This window comes from Alternaria dauci, chromosome 9, assembly GCF_042100115.1.
Source record: "Alternaria dauci strain A2016 chromosome 9, whole genome shotgun sequence".
Taxonomy (NCBI): domain Eukaryota; kingdom Fungi; phylum Ascomycota; class Dothideomycetes; order Pleosporales; family Pleosporaceae; genus Alternaria; species Alternaria dauci.
Genome location: NC_091280.1, coordinates 2,301,775 through 2,320,035, shown reverse-complemented (window position 1 = coordinate 2,320,035; position 18,261 = coordinate 2,301,775). Strand labels below are relative to the sequence as shown.

General features: G+C 53.1%; 10 protein-coding genes across 10 annotated transcripts; 5 read left to right on the top strand and 5 right to left on the bottom strand.

Moving 5' to 3' along the window:
• Positions 1-957: 957 nt before the first annotated feature.
• On the top strand, positions 958-1,377 carry ACET3X_009447 (uncharacterized protein; the record flags this gene model as incomplete). The annotated part of the gene is made up of 3 exons (XM_069455642.1): positions 958-1,006; positions 1,059-1,148; positions 1,211-1,377. The coding sequence occupies 3 exons, from the start codon at positions 958-960 to the stop codon at positions 1,375-1,377; spliced, it is 306 nt and encodes a 101-aa protein (XP_069303524.1).
• Positions 1,378-1,781: 404 nt separating this feature from the next.
• Positions 1,782-2,774, bottom strand: ACET3X_009446 (uncharacterized protein; the record flags this gene model as incomplete). The annotated part of the gene is made up of 1 exon (XM_069455641.1): positions 1,782-2,774. The coding sequence occupies one exon, from the start codon at positions 2,772-2,774 to the stop codon at positions 1,782-1,784; it is 993 nt and encodes a 330-aa protein (XP_069303523.1).
• Positions 2,775-2,976: 202 nt separating this feature from the next.
• Positions 2,977-4,112, top strand: ACET3X_009445 (uncharacterized protein; the record flags this gene model as incomplete). The annotated part of the gene is made up of 2 exons (XM_069455640.1): positions 2,977-3,319; positions 3,367-4,112. The coding sequence occupies 2 exons, from the start codon at positions 2,977-2,979 to the stop codon at positions 4,110-4,112; spliced, it is 1,089 nt and encodes a 362-aa protein (XP_069303522.1).
• Positions 4,113-4,590: 478 nt separating this feature from the next.
• On the top strand, positions 4,591-6,524 carry ACET3X_009444 (uncharacterized protein; the record flags this gene model as incomplete). Its single annotated transcript, XM_069455639.1, has 4 exons — positions 4,591-4,687; positions 4,747-5,445; positions 5,518-6,149; positions 6,222-6,524. 4 exons carry the CDS (start codon positions 4,591-4,593, stop codon positions 6,522-6,524), a joined length of 1,731 nt encoding a protein of 576 aa, XP_069303521.1.
• Positions 6,525-7,338: 814 nt separating this feature from the next.
• Positions 7,339-8,491, top strand: ACET3X_009443 (uncharacterized protein; the record flags this gene model as incomplete). The annotated part of the gene is made up of 3 exons (XM_069455638.1): positions 7,339-7,353; positions 7,404-8,281; positions 8,341-8,491. 3 exons carry the CDS (start codon positions 7,339-7,341, stop codon positions 8,489-8,491), a joined length of 1,044 nt encoding a protein of 347 aa, XP_069303520.1.
• Positions 8,492-8,571: 80 nt separating this feature from the next.
• On the bottom strand, positions 8,572-9,102 carry ACET3X_009442 (uncharacterized protein; the record flags this gene model as incomplete). Its single annotated transcript, XM_069455637.1, has 1 exon — positions 8,572-9,102. One exon carries the CDS (start codon positions 9,100-9,102, stop codon positions 8,572-8,574), a length of 531 nt encoding a protein of 176 aa, XP_069303519.1.
• A 783-nt stretch (positions 9,103-9,885) lies between these two features.
• On the bottom strand, positions 9,886-11,295 carry ACET3X_009441 (uncharacterized protein; the record flags this gene model as incomplete). Its single annotated transcript, XM_069455636.1, has 1 exon — positions 9,886-11,295. The coding sequence occupies one exon, from the start codon at positions 11,293-11,295 to the stop codon at positions 9,886-9,888; it is 1,410 nt and encodes a 469-aa protein (XP_069303518.1).
• Positions 11,296-11,861: 566 nt separating this feature from the next.
• On the top strand, positions 11,862-13,097 carry ACET3X_009440 (60S ribosomal protein eL24). Its single transcript, XM_069455635.1, has 3 exons — positions 11,862-11,959; positions 12,090-12,233; positions 12,411-13,097. Exons 1-3 carry the CDS (start codon positions 11,909-11,911, stop codon positions 12,693-12,695), a joined length of 480 nt encoding a protein of 159 aa, XP_069303517.1. The 5' UTR covers positions 11,862-11,908; the 3' UTR covers positions 12,696-13,097.
• A 225-nt stretch (positions 13,098-13,322) lies between these two features.
• Positions 13,323-14,036, bottom strand: ACET3X_009439 (uncharacterized protein; the record flags this gene model as incomplete). Its single annotated transcript, XM_069455634.1, has 1 exon — positions 13,323-14,036. One exon carries the CDS (start codon positions 14,034-14,036, stop codon positions 13,323-13,325), a length of 714 nt encoding a protein of 237 aa, XP_069303516.1.
• A 1,212-nt stretch (positions 14,037-15,248) lies between these two features.
• ACET3X_009438 (uncharacterized protein) lies at positions 15,249-16,517 on the bottom strand (the record flags this gene model as incomplete). Its single annotated transcript, XM_069455632.1, has 2 exons — positions 15,249-16,121; positions 16,173-16,517. The coding sequence occupies 2 exons, from the start codon at positions 16,515-16,517 to the stop codon at positions 15,249-15,251; spliced, it is 1,218 nt and encodes a 405-aa protein (XP_069303515.1).
• Positions 16,518-18,261: the final 1,744 nt, after the last annotated feature.

Below are 18,261 nucleotides of genomic sequence, written 5' to 3'. Positions count from 1 at the left end.
CAGGAATAGCAACGACACTTTATGCGCTCCTGCGTGAAAGAATCATTTGCTCATTTGAGTGGATGCGAGTGGGAATCATGGAAGGAAACCTAGACGCGTCGAAGTCGGTAGCATGTCTGCACGCGTTGTGTTGGGCTAGGTCAGAGTTGGTGTGGCGTAACCATGACGCTAGTCACGTGCTGCGCGACTTCTTCGTGTGCCACCAACCTACGTCAGCGGGGTACTGCCCCACTCGACCTCTCCACCGTTCGTGGACGCAGTGTTGGCAAACAACGGCCTCTACTCCGGACTATAGCTTCAAGCTAGAAGTCGGGTGAGGGGGTTAATCTACCATTCATTATCAAGAAGGTACAGAGACTAACTCGACGCTACCAACTATCTCTCTGCTACGCTACCAAGTATTCCACTTGAAAAAGCATCTACTACTGAGGGAACCGCGGCAGAACATGCCCCTCGTTCCAACTCGTCCAGCACATCTTACCCTCTAGCGGGGCAGTAAGCCTCCCGCGGCAGGCGATCTGGAACATGTATCCACCTCTGGCCGTGGCCGGATGACGCGAATGCCATGCAAAGGCGCGAGATTGCCATCAATCACACGGTGCGGAAGTAATGATCTACCAATCGTGGCCGTGTGTGGCGCCTGCAAACTGGTCTACATCCTGGCCGCAAGGGAGCCCACCCTGGCACTTGTTCCATGTGAAGGAGCAAGTAACAGGGCCCACTGAGCACTGCGCTGCCATCGCTCACCCACACACGCGTTGTAGCTGCTCGTCTGGAGACGTATGACGTACGGCTGTCGTGGCGCGTCACTGCCGCCTGGAAGATGCTGAAAGGTGGTATATAAGAGTGTCTCTGCTGTCTTGTCCTCGAACCTTCATCACTCAACCAACTCTCAAACTCAAACACTTTACAACTACCACTTTCAACCAACCAACCAACCAACCACCAACCATCAACATGTCTGACAACCTCCGCAAGGGCCTCGGCGAGCAAGCCTCCGAGAAGAGTAAGCTCACTCACTGTCGACATCAAGTACACGCCATCTAACATCCTTTCAGTCACCCCCGACTCCCAGAAGTCCACCACCCAAAAGGCCAGCGAGAACGTCAGCGGACTCGGTGACCGCATTGCCGGCGCCGTCCAGCCTGGTACGTTACCTCCCTTCCTGGTCCTCTACATACACTCAAACATGTTCCTAACACCACACCAGAGGGCCAAAAGTCCACCGGCCAGAAGCTCGGCGACGCGACCCGCTCCGGCGGCGACGATGCGTCCAACCAGGGCCAGGGCGTCATGAAGCAAGCCCAGGAAGCGCTCGGCAACGCCGGCCAGAGCATCTCTGATACCCTCTCTGGTGCCACTGGCCAGAAGAAGTAGAGCAACTATCTTCTTTTGTTTTGCGCCTGGTAGCTACGATACTTCTTTCCTCTCCCTCGACGACGACATGGAAGACCTGAGAATGGGATAAACATGGTTATTGCGATGGGTGGAATGGAACATACCCTTTCGGCGTGAGAGCCGCGTATCTATATACCCTACCGATGAATGAAATAATGATCTGATCAATGTCTGGTGTTTGGATGGTGACTTTTCTTTGATCGTTCTTGAGCATGTACAAATCGGTATGTACTTCAATTGAAAGTAGCTTGCGAGGAGTGTTTCTCTGGAGCACAGCAGCTATCTTCAGTTTGAAGTGTTGCACCACATTCACCACCAGTACAACATGACGTGAAATCTGACCAACATCTCCAATCTTCCCATTCCCCAAACTACTTCGCCCCTCACAAATCCTCATCCTCCACCTCCTCCATCTCCACATGCCTCAACTTCTTCTCCGCCGTCCCCGCTTCCCCAGCAATCCCTTGCATCTGGCCCATCACCTCCGCACCCATCATCTCATACTCTGCTTCCTGCACCGCCGCCTCAGCCGCCTTCTCCGCTACATCACGCATACTGGTATTCTGCACCTCTTGCAAGAACGCATCTAATTCCTGTTCTTCCTCTGACGTTCGCGCAGGTGTTTTGCCCCCTTGCTCTTCTGCCGTTGATGTGGTTGTTGTGGATTTGTCCTTCATGTACCCTTCTTCCCTCAACTTATCGAATTCCTCAGGCTCGAGCAGCCGGCCCTCGCCTTTTGCTAATTTCATTTTTTGCGCTACGGACGCGGGCATGAATTTTGTCGCTTCTTTGCGTAGATCGCGGACCTGGGGCGCGGCTTCGTAGACAATGGTTGGTTTCTTTGGTTCGGGGGGCGCGGACGTAGTATTCGTAGTAGTATCAGCATCACCTTGTTCAGGCTGGAGATAGCGTTTCGGTATCGGCGGTGGTGTATCGCGTGGCATGGGTATGCGCTTCACGTCGTCGTCTGTATCGCTGCTATCCGTGTCCTTACGCTGACCATCTCGTGTTCTCTTACCGAGGACGCCGGCACGCCGCTCTCGTTGCTCTGCGCCCCGCTCTCTGCTATCGTCGTTGTGGTGTTGTCGCTCTGGCTTGAAGACGGGCGCTTTGTCGCCCAGCGCTGCGCGCGCCTTGTTTACGGCCGCGAGATCTTTTTCCAGCTCCTGCAGCCGTTGGCGCTCGTGTGGCCGGATCGTGCCGCTCTGGTCGAGTTCTTTGAGGGCATCAATGTCGCGCTGTATGCGATGGGGGTTTCTGCGCGCGAGTTTCTCGTTGCGCTGCGTCTGGAGGTTGGCTTTTTGCTTGCGGATCTGCTTCTGCTTCTCGGCCTTTTTGGCTTCTTGGACGGGGTTGTAGTTCTTCTCCTTGGCCATTTCGACGGTGTGCGGGCGTGTAATAGAGTGGTGGGTGTAATGGAGTTGTCAGTGTCGCATGGAAATTGAGAAACGGCGGACTGACGTAAGGTCCGTGCTTGAGCCGCGGCGCGTCGCGAGTGCGAGTGCGCCTGCGCCTGCGGGCATTGGAGAGACCAACTACTCTCTGCTCTCTCAGCAACGGGAGCAAAACAGCAGTGCCATGTTTGTCCCAAGAGCGCTCAGGCTCAAAGGAGTCCGCGAAACGCCGCGGCCCAAGCCTGCTAAAGCGCCCTCCAGAGCGGCAGCGGAGAGCGACCGCGATGATGCGCTGGTCGAGGCCATGCAGAAGACAAGTACCAATTCACCCACTTACCAGCCAGAACAGATTGAAGCCAAGGTTGCAAAGCCTGGACCCCGGTTCACTACCACGCCCGTTACACCAGAGTACATTGGCCAGCTTGCTGCGGGCATCGAGCTGATCTTCACCGACTATGCCCACCAGGAAGAGGAGCGGGCAAAGTGGCTCCAAGACCGCTCTAGGACGGTCGACGGGGAAGACAAGTGTACTATGCCCACGTCCTTCTTTGCTCCATGACTGACTTGTGGACAGACATTCACCTTACCGCCATACTCCAACACCCCAACATCTCCTCCCTCAAGCCCGAAGCCTCCCAGGTACTCCTCCAACAAGCTCTCCGCGACCATCCGTCAAAGATCCTAGAAACCTCGAGCAACGGCTACTACGTCCGCCGCAAGCCCTCGTCATACCCGCCCAAATACCTACCCCACAACTCGTTCCAAGTCACCGACAACGACGGCCTATCCTTCTGGGACCAGCGTACCATCTACGTCGAGCCCCATCTCCGCAACATCTGCCCTACACCCGCCAAAGTCGCATACTGGCTGACACACCACGGAGACTTGCGCTCCAAGTGGCTGCCCGTCCAAGCCGTCCACACGCTCTGGAACAGCTGCGCTTTCGTCGTCCTCAGCGGGAGTGTCATGCACGACGACGCGTGGCAGAAGTGGAGAGACGCAGATAAGCCCGAGAACTGGAAGATCATGACAAAGGTCGAGCATACCAGACGCACTGCCGAGTACGTTGCACTGCTCGAAAAGCAGAATCCGAGGGGCATGCGCAAGAATAAGATTGATGAGAGCGAGCTGCCTGCAATCGCACGCCCAGCTGTGCTTCCCGTGGCGGTGGGGATCGCGCCCGTTGCAGAGCAGCAACCGGCCAAGAGCAAGCGGAAGAGACGGAAACCGAAGAAGTCGGGCAAGCCTACCGGCGGAGATGATGCTGGTGATGATGCTGAAGATGCACCTGATGAGCCAAGTGCTAAGCGCAGAGGATGAAGAGCGCTACTCAGATGGTACACTATACATGCGCACAACGCAGGTCCTCGCCGAAGGCGACCGAAACGCGCAGCAAACAGCGCGAGAGCGAGCCGGACGCGTGTCAACTGGATAGCTTCAAGATAGCTGGCTTACTCCGGCAGCACGGCACCTGTTCATCTACCCCAACTTACCCCGCTTACTCGCTAGTTCTGACATCTCAAGTTGCCGAAGCCATGGCATGCATCGTCGGCCATTCTACACACGAGTAATGTGTGGACCGAGGGAGGCGCTGAGCTCTGTGAGCGCGACCGCGACCGCGACCGAGCGGCTACTCTAGTAAATAGTATATTTATCTAGATGCCAGACGTACTAGTTGATGATAATATCTTGTCGCAATATTATCGACTGCCCCAACCCCCTCTGTCTTTGCCTGTTGAACTATATCTAGTGTACTCGAACCAATCGCATTCATCTAACAAACTACTACAAAAGCACCATGGCGAGCGTCGTAGAGAAAACCCCCAACGGCACCATATACCGCGCAGCAAAAGACTACCCAATCCCCGACCTCGACATCCTCACCCTTCTCTTCGGTAAGCAAACCCCCTTGCCCAAAATACACCCCCTTTACCTAGCTAAAACCAATTCACAGACTCAGAACATTCCTACGCCAAACCTACAACCCCCCTCCACATCTCCGCCGCAAACCCACACCTCTCCCTCACAACATCACGCACACGCACCCTCACCCACGCCACCTCCGCCGCGCTTCGCAACCACTTTTCCATCGGCGCACATGGCGCCGGTAAAGACATTGTATCCGTGATTTCAACAGGGCATTACTTGTTACCTGTGCTTGCGTACGGCGTTATTGGCGCCGGCGGTGTTTTTTCCGCGGCATCGGCGGCGAGTACGGTCAGTGAGCTTGCGAAACAGGTAAAAGGGGCTGGGAGTAAGATTTTGGTGTCGTGTGAGGCGACGGTCGAGACTGCGGTTAGAGCGGCGGAGGAGGCAGGGTGGGGGGAGGGAGGAGGAGGACGGGTGTTGGTTATGAGTGAGGGTGAGGAATGGAGTTTGAAGATTGTGGGGAAGAATGGGAAAATTGAAGATGGGAGGAAGGGAAAGAATCTGGTGAATTTGGAAGAGAGATTGCCGTGGACGAGGATTGTGGATAGGAAGGAGTTGGAGGAGAGTCTTGTGGTGCTGATTTATAGTTCGGGCACGACGGGGTTGCCAAAGGGAGTAAAGTTGAGTCATAGGAATTTGGTCAGTCAGGCGGTTACGACGGGGGATATGTTGAAGAGTTGGATAAAAGAGAAGAGACCTGGGTTCGAGTATAGGACGATCGCTCGTAAGTCGTGGTCCTCTGTTCTCACATCCCGACTCATACGAAACCTTTACTAACCTGTCGGAATCCATCCAGACCTACCCACCGCCCACATCGCCGGCGTCCAAGGCTACCTCTTCAACCCCTTCTACGTCGGCGGCACCGTCTACTGGATGCCCAAATTCGATTTCGCACAATTCCTCGCCTACAACGAGCGCTTCCGGATTACCTTTTTCTTCACCGTGCCGCCCATCTACCTGCTCATTGCCAAGAGCCCGCTCGCAACTACACAATTCAAATCCCTCGAGCTAGCCATTAGCGGCGCCGCACCGCTAGGCAAAGACTTGCAGTACGCCGCGAGCCAGAAACTCGGAGCCGGGGATGAATGTTTTATCGACCAGACGTGGGGGTTGTCAGAGACTACGGGTTCGACGACGGTTATGCAGCCGGGGATGCATGACGATACGGGGTCTGTTGCGTCCCTGATACCGAATATGCGAGCGCGCCTCGTCGATGATGATGGGCGCGATGTTGGTGTGGGAGAAGCGGGAGAGGTGCTGGTCAAGGGGCCGGTGGTGTGCAAAGGGTATTATCAGAATCCTGACGCGGATAGAGAGGCGTTTACGGATGATGGGTGGTTTCGCACGGGCGATGTGGCGGTGTTCAAGAATGGCCTGTTTTATGTGGTGGATCGAAAGAAGGAGCTTATCAAGTATAAGGGGTTGCAGGTAAGTCGGTCGGATTGGCAAACTGGGATACTACTGGAGGTTGAATGCTGACGGTGTACACTATCATTGTAGGTCGCGCCTGCGGAGTTGGAAGCGTTGTTACTCAGCCATCCTGACATACTGGATGCAGCAGTCATTGGAGTGCCGACGGACGACGGGACCAACGAGATGCCGAGGGCTTACGTTGTCGTCGGAGACAGAGGGAAGATTGGGGCAGATGAGATTATGCAGTTTGTCAAGGGGAATGTGGCGGGGCATAAGCAGTTAAGAGGGGGTGTAGTGTTCTTGGACGAGATTCCGAAGAGCCCTGCTGGAAAAATCCTTAGAAAAGACTTGAGGGCTCGTGCGGAGAAGGAGAGAGGTGCGAAGCTGTAGACTATACAAGTCGGGATGGGTTTAGTCGTTTCGGGGAATAAGCTTGCCTATTGAATTGGTATCTAGATTCTAGACGTCAAACATCTATCAAGGAGCTTCTAGTTGTCGTGCACATATATTCCGGCGCTGGGAAGGTGCTAGTGCACAGTTAGGCGATGTCCGTTTTCTGGTAATCTTTCACATGCATGGTGGGGTTACAAGATTACAACGAAGAAAACCGATCCGCAGCTCGATGAACACGAACATGCACTCAATGCTGCAGTGAGCTTGTAATATCACTGCATACTGCAATGTACGCGTTATCAATGCTGTGTAACGTGCTCCACGAGGAACACATTACAAAGGCAGCAGAGGCCACCAGGATCGTGTTTTGGTGATCTCTGTCTGCCGGCAGCTTCGGGTTGATCACACGCGGCACGACGATCAGCATCTCGACCAGCGCTGCTCAAGACGCCCAGTGATCATTCCTACACTATAAATCGCTTTGAGCACTTTCCCTGTACAAAGACGTCGTGGTTGCTAAGCTCGCCCTGTCATGATGCAACGCCCTCCCATCGCCTTCCCGTTACGCGGGGATGCCCGAGCCTACCAGCGCAGAGTCACCGCGCTTCTCCATTTCAGGAAAGAGATGTCACATAGCGTATCTCGACTGGCCCGGCACAACTTACCAATTATCTTAACAAGGCATACACGTGGGATCAGTAGGGGTGCCCGCAGTCCCGCCGCGCATGACATCACCAGAAGTAAACACCGTGTACCTTTTGCGCATTCCTCCCGCCCAGGATCAACACATTTCGATCCACCGATCAAGACCATGGCTCGCATAGCGGTATTTGCTCACCATGACTTCATGTCTTCGTAGCTAATATCACTTCGAAGGAACAAAACCAGAAGATCCACCAAGTCCTTCCGACCGTCAAAACCGAGGCGGAGCAGATCGACGAGATCGCAAAGATAAGGGGATGGTTCCGCCCAAACGAGGACAGCGCGTATTACCCGTTGATCCAGCAGTTCCTCAATGAGCAAATCGACGCAAAGGAAGCGACGTCGCGCATTCTCGGACCAATCGACGAGAAGATCAAAGACGCCAAGCTCGACGATGTAGACTTTATGGACCTCTGGAAGAGCATCATCCACTCGGCAAAGCGATTGACTTTCCGCGGCAGCACGCAGGTAAACCACAAAATGCTGGTCGAGTTGCTTAGCACGTTCAAGGAGCATGCTGTACCGGACAATGAGCAGTACAACTACCTCTACCAGGAGATGACCGACTTCGGCATGGCCTGCCGCGAGGCTCTCAACGACTCTCCAGTAGCACACCACGGCTACATTGATCGAGAAGTCGATGCCTGGGCGAACATGAACTTCTTCTTCGCCCTCGTGACAGCCGAAAAGATCCAGGACCTCTCCATGTTCGCCCTCTTCGCGTTCCGAGACGCCCTCGAAACACCCGCCATTGACGACCCAATGTCGACCGCCAACCAAAAATACGACGCCAATGTTCCTGCAGCTGCGGCCTGGATACTAGGTTGCGGCCACGACCTCTTCCGCTTGGAAAAGGATCTCACGCCGTCAGACCGCAAACAAGGCAACCCAGGCCGCGGCGGCGAACTCTGGAAGGGGAAAGCAGAGTTCAGCAAGGAGAGATGGGCGTTCTGGAAAGAACGTTTTGCTGCCATTGCGGATATGGAGGGCGTTAGTGAAGATACCAAGATTCATGCCAAAGACGCGATAGAGGGCATGGAGAGGAGCCAGACGTACGAATACATGAGGTAGCTTTCCGTCGGACCTGGCAGTACTAATGCGTAACCGATAGGTTCATTTTTGCAGAAGAAATACGCAAGGAAGGAGACATCGAGCGGGTCGGAGGAGGCTTTTATCCCTCGGGACACGGAGGCAAGCCGCACAAGAAAGACACGACCGTAGATCCAGACGCCAAACACGGCGGAAATATCATCACACCATAGCCACACTCCCGTTACTAGAACAACGCCAATAAAGGTCTTTCAATCCATTCTCATTCCACTCATATCATCCCCATTCCTTACTACGCCTTCGTCCTCGCACCCAACGCTTCCACCCCCGCATTCGCAACACTCAAATCCTGCTCCACACTCCCCCCACTGACTCCCACGCCCCCAATCAAAATCCCATCAACATACACCGGCACCCCGCCCCCAAACACAACCAACCCGCCATTCGTATTCTGTACATCGTACAACGGCGCACCGGGCTGCACCGCCGCATACAGATCCGCACTCGCGTACACGCCGTTGAAGAGCACGGCTGTACGCGCCTTTTTCTGGCTGATGTCGATGGAGCCCAGGAACGCGTTGTCCATGCGGTGGAAGGCGACGAGTAGACCTGAAGGGTCGACGATGGCGATGTTTTCGGGGATTTGGAGGGATGTGGCGTTGGCGGTGGCACCGGTGATGATGGTTTGCGCTTGTGAGGCGGAGATGATGTGACGTTGGGCGGGGGTCGTGCCGAGGCCGTTGGTGGTGTTCATTGTGGTGGTGGTGGCGGAGGTGAGTGTGAGGAGGCTGAGAGTGCTCAGGAGGGTAGTGAAGAGACGCATTGAGATGGTTATAGGGGGGTGTTAAGACAGGCTTTGTCTATAGTCGGCGAGCTGCTGGTATTCTGGCTGACGGCGGTTTTGGAGATGTGGGTAAGGGACGAAGATGTAGACGTAGATTTGAAATTCCTCTTCTTTTTTTTCTCTCAACTCGCTCTGCCGTCCCGTCGTGTCGTTCACTACTTATACTAGGTACGTCGTACGTACTTTATCCGGTTTGGTCATTTCCTCCGACCCAGAAACCATCCTACTCCACTCCGTCCGTCTCTCATCTGCAGGTACGTCCCGGGCCTCGGTCATGGATCAGGCCTCCCATGCACGCTTCCAGACTTTTATGAAAAAAATCTCTTCCAGTTGCTGGATAGATTGCTAACAATGGTGCATCCCAGTGTTGCATGATCGCGGCGGTCTAGTTCACCGGAGACAAAAGATTTCAGGGTGTAGTGTGCGGGGACATGCTCTCAAGTGGTGGGCCGTTTCCGCTCGTTAGGCTGGTTTGGGCATGGTGGTTGAGCATGGCGGCCGGGCCGGACGTTTTAGTGTCGGATGCTAGGGACCGATCCGAGGCTCTTCTCCCTCTGTCGTGGTCCCGCGGGCGACGACGACTTGACTCGCATTGTGCGACGTGGGGCTCGACAGTGAACGGTGGTGGCGTGAGGTGGATGGGCTGCTAGGTATTTGTGTACGGCAGACTTGGACTATCGGTGGGGATGGAGCGTCAAGAGCGGAATGAGCGAAAGTAGTGCATTGGGAGCTGCAAGTAGGATTGATATCTCAAATCACTGCTCAGAAATTGCAATGCACATCAGTGACGTGCCGGGCCAGCCGATCATCTGGCGTTCCACCTGCCGGCATATGCTCGATGCGCACATGGCAGAGCCGGCATTCTGGTCTCTTCTTGCGCTTCAGCCGTATGAACTCGATCCACGCAACTCGAAACAGGTCGCTAATCTTCTGTCTCTCCTCTTCATCTTTGATCAGTTCCAGCAGTCCGCTAATCTTGTCTTTCATGTTCTCAAAGCCTGGATCTTTCTTTTGCGCAGCCTTGACCCATTCGCTGCAGATGGCGTTCTGCACGTTGGCAGCCTTGAAGCGCTTGAAGTTGCCAGCCATGATGGTAGAGAAATGAGCTGCAATTTCTGCGGCATAGTTCTCGAGATGGTTTTGCTGCTCTTCCGCTGCATCCCAGAAGAGATTGAGAGTCAGCCAAAGGTCCATGTTCTTTATACGGTGCATGTATTGCGCGGCTGTGGCTATGAAGAAGCTGCATGACACCGAGGTCGCTGTATTAAATCTCATATGAGACCAGAACGGGGGAAAAAGAAGACTTTGGCCTGGCTGCTGGATGATGAAAATACCGTGTTGCATTCCTGCGAGGATATCCAGAGCAACATGCGAGGTGTCGGCAGCATGCATTTCTCCATACGCTTTGCGGAGCAAGTCTAGATTCGCTTGTAGCGGAGGAAATGTAAGCCATACCTTCGAACCGGTTAAGAGCGTCGTGCAGAAATGGTGGTCATGATATTCGAGCTCAAAAACCTCACCTGCGGGAGCGATAGTAAATAGGAAGTCTGACTGACCTAGCATGCCATCGCCTTCCCAACCCGGTATCCAGCGCCTCGCCCGATTGAAGGTAGGTGACTGCATGTGTACGACAGCACCAGGTTCAGAGTATCCCGGGGTTTGGATGTTGTCAAGCAAGTGCATGATGGCAGCCGCGTCATCGTCCGGCGAGCCACGTGAAGGTGCAAAGCGAAAGTGGTTTTCGCCTCCAATATCATTCTTGATCGCATTCTCTACTGAGGCGGGGCTAGGGAGCGAGGTGAAGGTGAACGGTAACTCTCTAGACAGAGTCGGTGTATCCCACGAAGATGGGCCGAATACACCATCTTTGTCTTTGCGGAAATGCTTCATTTCGTCCTCGTTCAAGGGGTGAACACGCCCACCTTGGGCCAGTTCAAAGGCGAAAGCTGCTCGATGGTCGACTTGATAGCGTTCAAGCTCGACCATGACGTCTATCAGGTCTTGGTTGTGTAGAGCAAAGGTAGTCGTGGCTGCAGGTGCTGATACAGACTGGGGCGTAGACGTAGTGATGGAATGGGAGATGGGAGGGCTGGAGTTTACATCTTCGTGTCCTCGCAACTGCATGCGATTAGATGCGGCTGTGACAGCTACTCTATGTGCAGGTAGATCCATGACAAGTTGAGTGGCAAGATGGTGGTACTGGCGGGTAGGTCGGGTCTCTCTTGGAGTGTTTATTGGTATGAGGCTGGCTGCAAGACATGATTGCTATGGGCCTCACATGACAAGTGGAGATAGTCGTCGGTTGGGTTAGTGCCAGAGGTTCTTGATGGTGAAATTCACTTGTGCCTCCAGTACCAGCGGTGTGATGGCGGCGTGGCTGCTGCCTTGCCCAGCCATATCTGGCGCCTGTTGCTCTTCAGCACTGTACTCACACATACGGTAGCGGTGGTGTCATTTGTGTCGTTCCAGGGATATCAGTAGGACGCGTAGGTTGATCGTCTACAAAATGTTGGTATACGAATGCATCAACATCGTCGAAGTATTAACGGATTGACATCTGCCATGCTTGTCTTCGCACTGTGATCTGCTCAGCGCGAGGGTGAAGAGGGAAACAGCTGTGGTGTTCGTGCAACGCGAGAGCGCACCAGCCACCGCGACATCGCCAAGAGACTAGCTCGACCGGGCTTAGCGCGCCCACAGGTCTCAACACGGAGTTGCAATATTGAATTCGCGACCGACGACAACCCCACGACTAACACACAGGTATCCCGCCAACACCGCCAACATGCGTACCTACGACGACTCCTTCAGCGGTCAGAAGATCTACCCGGGCAAGGTGCGTTACATTGCCCCTCGACGTCACGGCGCTCGCCCCCAGATGTCCGAATCCCGCCATGGCGACGGCAACAAGGCGGAGGACGATGGAACATGACAATCGGTCGGACATTTGCTGATGGCATCAACAGGGCAAGCTCTACATCCGCGGTGACAGCAAGATCTTCCGCTTCCAGAACGGAAAGACCGAGTCGCTCTTCCTTCAGCGCAAGAACCCTCGCAAGATTCACTGGACCACTCTCTACCGAAGGGCGCACAAGAAGGGTATCTCTGAGGTTAGTCGCCGCAATTCATCTACACGACACGCGCTGCTGGGAATGCTTGGAGAGGCAGTAGACTATGACATCAGTCTACGCCGCGGGCGGATCTGACCAAGACACGCATTCTCAGCGGCTGTCTGCTCTCAATCCCACCACCTCAAGGCGCACCCGCTGACCACCTTTACCCAACAGGAAGTCGCCAAGAAGCGCACCCGCCGCACAGTCAAGCACCAGCGTGCCATCGTTGGTGCCTCCCTCGACGTAATCAAGGAGCGCCGCAGCCAACGTCCCGAGGCTCGTTCCGCTGCCCGCGCCGCCGCCATCAAGGAGGGCAAGGAGAAGAAGGCCGCTGCCGAGTCAGCAAAGAAGGCTGAGAAGGCCAAGAACGCCGCCGCATCCGCACGAGGCAACGCCGCCAAGGTCAGCAAGCAGGGTGCCAAGGGTGCCGCACCAAAGGTGCAGGCAAGGACTCGTTAAGCTGGATTCCATGGGGCGTGCATAGTCTGGGTTATGGCTGGTTTTTCGGGATGACTCGGTGTTCTTTTACTCTCTTCCGATAAACATACCTGCGGAAAATGGAATGAATGGAATGGCATCATGGCTTCTTCACTGACTTTTGGCTTCGGTGTGCCGCGCACTGTCCATGTTAGCGTCTGGCGCCATAGGGCAAATGCAATACCATGTCCTCACGAACACTACGGAAGAGCTTGAATACCCTCGTATATGTATAGTATGACAAAGGAGCCTGGGGCGTCATGGCGATAGAGTCGTGGTTGTATGGACGCTTGCATACCAAACTGATACAAGTAATTCCGACTATCGAAGCATATCCAAGCATTCGAATGATACCCAACGTGTACATAGTGCTGCTAATGCTCATGCCTCGTCATCCTTCTGCCATTCTTTGTATGAAGATGATCCCCAGCATGCCGCGGAGTTGAGATGTACCTGAAGAAACTTAGAGTGCCTCCCAGGCGTCACAATAGGCACCCCTTTAGAAGAGAAGATATAGTTCAGTTTTACAAAATTCCGAACCTATTTTCTTATGACTTCTTGAATGATGGTGAATTGTTAAAGTCTACATACAGAAGGAGTCAGGTGAAGCTACAGCAGCTTCAATGTGTCTTCGTGGTTACTTGATTTTGCAAACATGCGCGCTGTCCTTCCTGCCTTGTCCTCCAGGTCAAGGTCAACATTGCGGTTGTTTAACAGCAGCTGAACGACGCCTGTATGTCCAAATTCTACCGCGTTCATCAACGCTGTTCGTCCGGAGTTATCTTGTAAGTTTGGATCGGCGCCGTTGGCGAGTAGCAACTCAACGGTATCATCGGATCCCCGATCGGCTGCGCGCATTAAAGCTGTATAACCAGACAGGTCCTGCAAGTTAGGGTCAGCTTCGCCGACGTCGTGTAACAGCTTAACCACGCCTTTGTATTTAAACATTGCCGCCACCATCAATGCTGTCTTCCTATTGTTGTGGAACGCGTTAACGTTAACACCTCCGCTCTTGAGGAGTAGCTCAACCATTTCTTCGTGTCCCTCTTTTGCCGCAAGCATGATCGCTGACTCTCCAAAACGATTTTTTCCATTGACTTCGACCTTGCCAGTACCAAGTAGTAGCTCGACGATATCTTTCATGCCAGAAACTGCTGCTATTGTCAATGCTGTCTCTCCGGAACCGTCTTTACGGTTGACGTCGACCCTGCGATCACTGAGTAGCAGCTGTAAAACATCCTTGTTTCCCCTCATCACCGCTAGAGTCAATGCAGTTGTGTGTAGCTCCGACTCGTCCACAGCATTCACATCGACAATGGTCATGTTGAGCACTAATGTGACAAGATCTCTGTCTTCACAATGTACCGCCCATGTTAGTGGCAACCTCCCGTCTATTTTATCCACAGTGTTAGCACCGATCGGTCCAAACTGCAAAATGTATTCAAATAGCGTCCCATTACCGCTCATAGCAGCCAAACGGTAATACATTCTTGGGTTTCGGTCCAGGACATCCAGCTCAGAAGTTCGATTTCGGATCAACTTGGTCGATAGTCGGTAGATGTTATTGTCTCGTCCGGAGACGTTTAGAATATGCTCCGGCCAGTAAGTCTTGGAATATTTGTAGAAATCATACCCGTGCTGCCAATTCGAGCTAGAAGAGGCACGCATTTCTGTAATGACTTTGCTGAGATCGAACGAAACTTCTTTCCTAGACCCAAGAAGCTTCATAGCAAGACGACGAGTTGTGCTCGAGCTTATGGTGTTTTGCAGGATCGTAGACGGCGCAGTCCCTGCAGTGACTGGACAGGCATGAGCACTCGACAACTGAGTCTCGAAAACATTGTAGCCTAGGTAGGTAACAACGATGTCTGCCAATGTCCTCCTCGCGTCGTTAATTGAAAGGCCGCGAAGAATGTACTGCTTGGCACTATGATGCACGAGTCGCACAGTTAATTCTTCCTCGTCAACGATGAGAAGACACCCACAGCACGCTAGCGCTGATTGGATCTTGTTCAGCATCTTCGAAGGATCCCAATTCGCATCGCCAGGAACGACACTTAAAGCTTCTCTAAGCTCTTCTGTCGTGAGGGGGCGCAGAGCTGCTATTACGACCTGCAGGGTTGTCGCTTGGAGTGATGGATCCAAGCTTCCTGACTTGTGCAAAATGCGCGCAAATGTCTGTGAAAGATCTCTGGGTAGATCCGCTAAGGCTTCCCGGATAGCGTGATCACTCTTCATGCTGCACAAAGACTGGATCTGAAGAGCTGCCCAAAGAAACATTCCCTGTGAACCAGCTACGAGCGTGTCCTGTATGTCGATGATCAAAGTAGCATCTCCGATAGTCAGCAGCTCTTGGTCCAGGCAACGGCGCAAGTCGGCTTCGATGAAGGCGTCAATGTCCGGATTCTTCTTCGGCAACGGAATGACGCGAGTGGATAAAAGATAACGGTCGATCGACTGCAGACTATTGTTCGGTTCCACGCGAAACGAAGCGCAAATCAGGACGTTGAGCTTTTCTTGAATGTTTCCGAGTGCTTACACCAGCACCAGTCTCTCTTCATCATCGCACTCGTCTAGCCCATCTATGATAAAGTACGCTTTACGACTAGGAGGGTAGCCTTTGAGGATGAGTTCTATCATCTTGTCGGTGTCGCCGGTAGTGCAAGTATCTCCGCAGCTTTTTGAAAGTATGTCAAGATCATCGACAGTCCGTAGCAATTGTCGCGCCAATGAACCGAGGATGACGCGTGCTCGCAGACTTTCTGAAATATCGTGTCTGCAGAAGAAGTGCGTTACCAAGGGTCGTACTTTCTCAGTCGTGAGATTGAGGTCGTCTACAATATTTGCCAAGAGCACGGACTTGCCCGATCCCAGCTTGCCTATTAATACCAATGTGCAAGAATGCGAATCATCTCTCCATTTTGCGTATTTTTCGAATGTTGTATAAAGTGAGGTGTTTCCGGCCTTTCTCGTTTGCTTCCACACTATCTCGTGGTCGTATGTAGAGCAGAAATCAAGCATTTTGTTCTTCGTCGCAAGCTTCTGTTGGTGTGATGTAGACTTGAACATTGACCAGGATAAAGCCCTAAAGCCAGAATTCTCTTGGGCTTCATTCACTTGCATCTCCTTCGTGATTGACGATGCCCACTTATCAAGATCAGTCTGAAATGCTCTCAAGTCTCCATCATTCAAGGAGGATGTGAATTGTTGGAGAGTCGATTTCTGCCCGAACTTGAACAGATAACGGCAGAGCGCGACGACTACGATGAAGTATTCGGAGAGATATGATTGTAACTTTGTTGATTGAGGATACAACACGCTTATCGCTTGGTGGCGCGGGGTGGATCGTCCGATGTCCATGAATATCGACGATAGCTTGTCTACGTAGTTTGACACGCTCACAATCGACTGCGCTCTGTTAGTACCTGATTGCAACTTCGAAGCGACAAAGATACCGACCAATAACGACATTCGCACCAATGTCCATACACCACATGCGACCAGGTTCTGTGAACCCCCAACCACAACATCGCCAAGCGCAGCGAACTGCTGGACTCCTTGGAGGAAGTTTGTAAAGCGTGGGCCGAAACATTGGCCACCATATTTCTTCGACATGCGACGATCAACTTCTGCCGTCAGCCACATAACATCGCTTGGAGTAGGCGCCATCGAATGCGACTGCGATTTCAGCGTGCGGAACTCAGACTTCTGCTCCTTGGTGAGGCCGGCTTCGAATTCAGAGACGGCCTGAGCGAGGCGGATCTCAGGCTTAAGCGCCGAAGCCTTGGCCAGGGCTTTAGACATGACGCTCGCCCTTGGGCCAGAGTTATCTGTCCATACAACGAGTGCGTATCGCTAGACCAGCGAGAGATCAGGAGATACACACAGGAACAGTCGAAAGTGTGATTGGAGGTTGCAGTAGGGCTTGATTGGTCCTAGGATGGCAGCAATACGCGAGATGAGAAGCTGTAGCACAGTCTGAAATGAGAATCTCTGTCAACCTTTGCGTGCGAGAGGAGAAAGAGAGTTGAAGAGTAAAAGCAGGCTGCGATATTAACGATCAGGCTGAACAACAGCGCAATTGCTGCGCACCAGGCCTAAAGTGGCTGCGCATCTCAGCCACAGCACCCCCACTTTCTTTTCGCAATACCATCATTGACGGGATCGGTCGCTGTCGACTGACCCACGAACAATTCCAGTTCGAAAAGGACGCTGTGAGAGTGAGAACAGATGCAAGGAAGACAAAGATGTTAATGAGACGATCGAAGTTGCCTGGGCTCATGTCAGGCTGAAAAAGGCTAGCGCAGTCACGTGTATATGACGTATTGACTCTTTCGAGGTCGAAATCTTTGACAACACAACGTACGGCGACGAAGCATTGCGAATATACTCCAACAGAGTGCTGGCTACCTCTATGTACAATAACTTGGCGGCCCTGGTAATTCAAAAGATTGTTAAACCCGACTACGCTACCTGGCTACTCCCACATTAGGCATCGCCTCCAGATCGGGCATTACAACTACGTTGGGTGAAACGCTACATTCGGCCATACTGAGGAATCTTCACGCCACAAAGCGGTATGCGCCTTTCTGCGATCGAGGGATCCTTGAGCAAAAACCGTGCGCATAAGCACTACCCTCGTGATGCCCACGGCTTCCGGGAGTTCCGCGTAAGAAATACCAGCAGTCGTCGCACCCAGACACTCCGCTTATGTCAGGCCGTTCGAGTTTGGTACATCCGGGGAACGGGTAATTACCGAGGGCATCTGCAGCCCCTGCCACTAACGGTGAGCTAGCCTCACGCGGTAGTGATGAACTGCTCGTCTTCCCTACATGTGGTACAATGGTCGCCGAAGATTGGGCAGTCAATTCACCGACTGAGTAATACAATGACCGTTCCCTCGATCATCGTGGTTGCGATTGACTTTGTGGGAGTTTCCTCCAGGTGATTTTCGCAGTAACCGCACGCCGGCGGCAATCATGCTACCCCACAGATGCTTCTTGGTAAGTAGACTGAATCATTTCTTACTGACTGTTTAATAGAGGGTCAAACAAAACCGTGTTTGACACGCAACGCAGAGCGCATATAAAGACCATATTTTCTGCAAATGATACGGTCTTGATTCCATATGCAACTTTTCCGAGTCGCCATTCAAACACTCGTATCGACCCAGTTGACGTTGGCTGACAACTGACCGGCGGCACTATCTAGCTAGGGTCTTCGTTCCAAATCCGTAATGTGATCCGGTACGCGCGTGTAAAGTTTGGGGTACGAACATCCCGAGGTATCGCCCACTGGTCCAAGGCATCTGTAGCCATGATGCAAACCGTACACGAATGCAAAGCCTAGTGCTAATGAGACGTAGGGAGTAGTTCATCGGGCCGACCTCCTATGTACTACGCTTTGCCGAGCAAAACCTAATTTATGTCAAGCATCTGTAGTGCGACTAGGCAGGTACCGTGCTCCCGAACCGCAGCGCGACACGGAGAGCCTCAACAATTGCGTATTCTGTCTTTAGGTTGCGCTGGCATCGGCATCGCGGCAACGC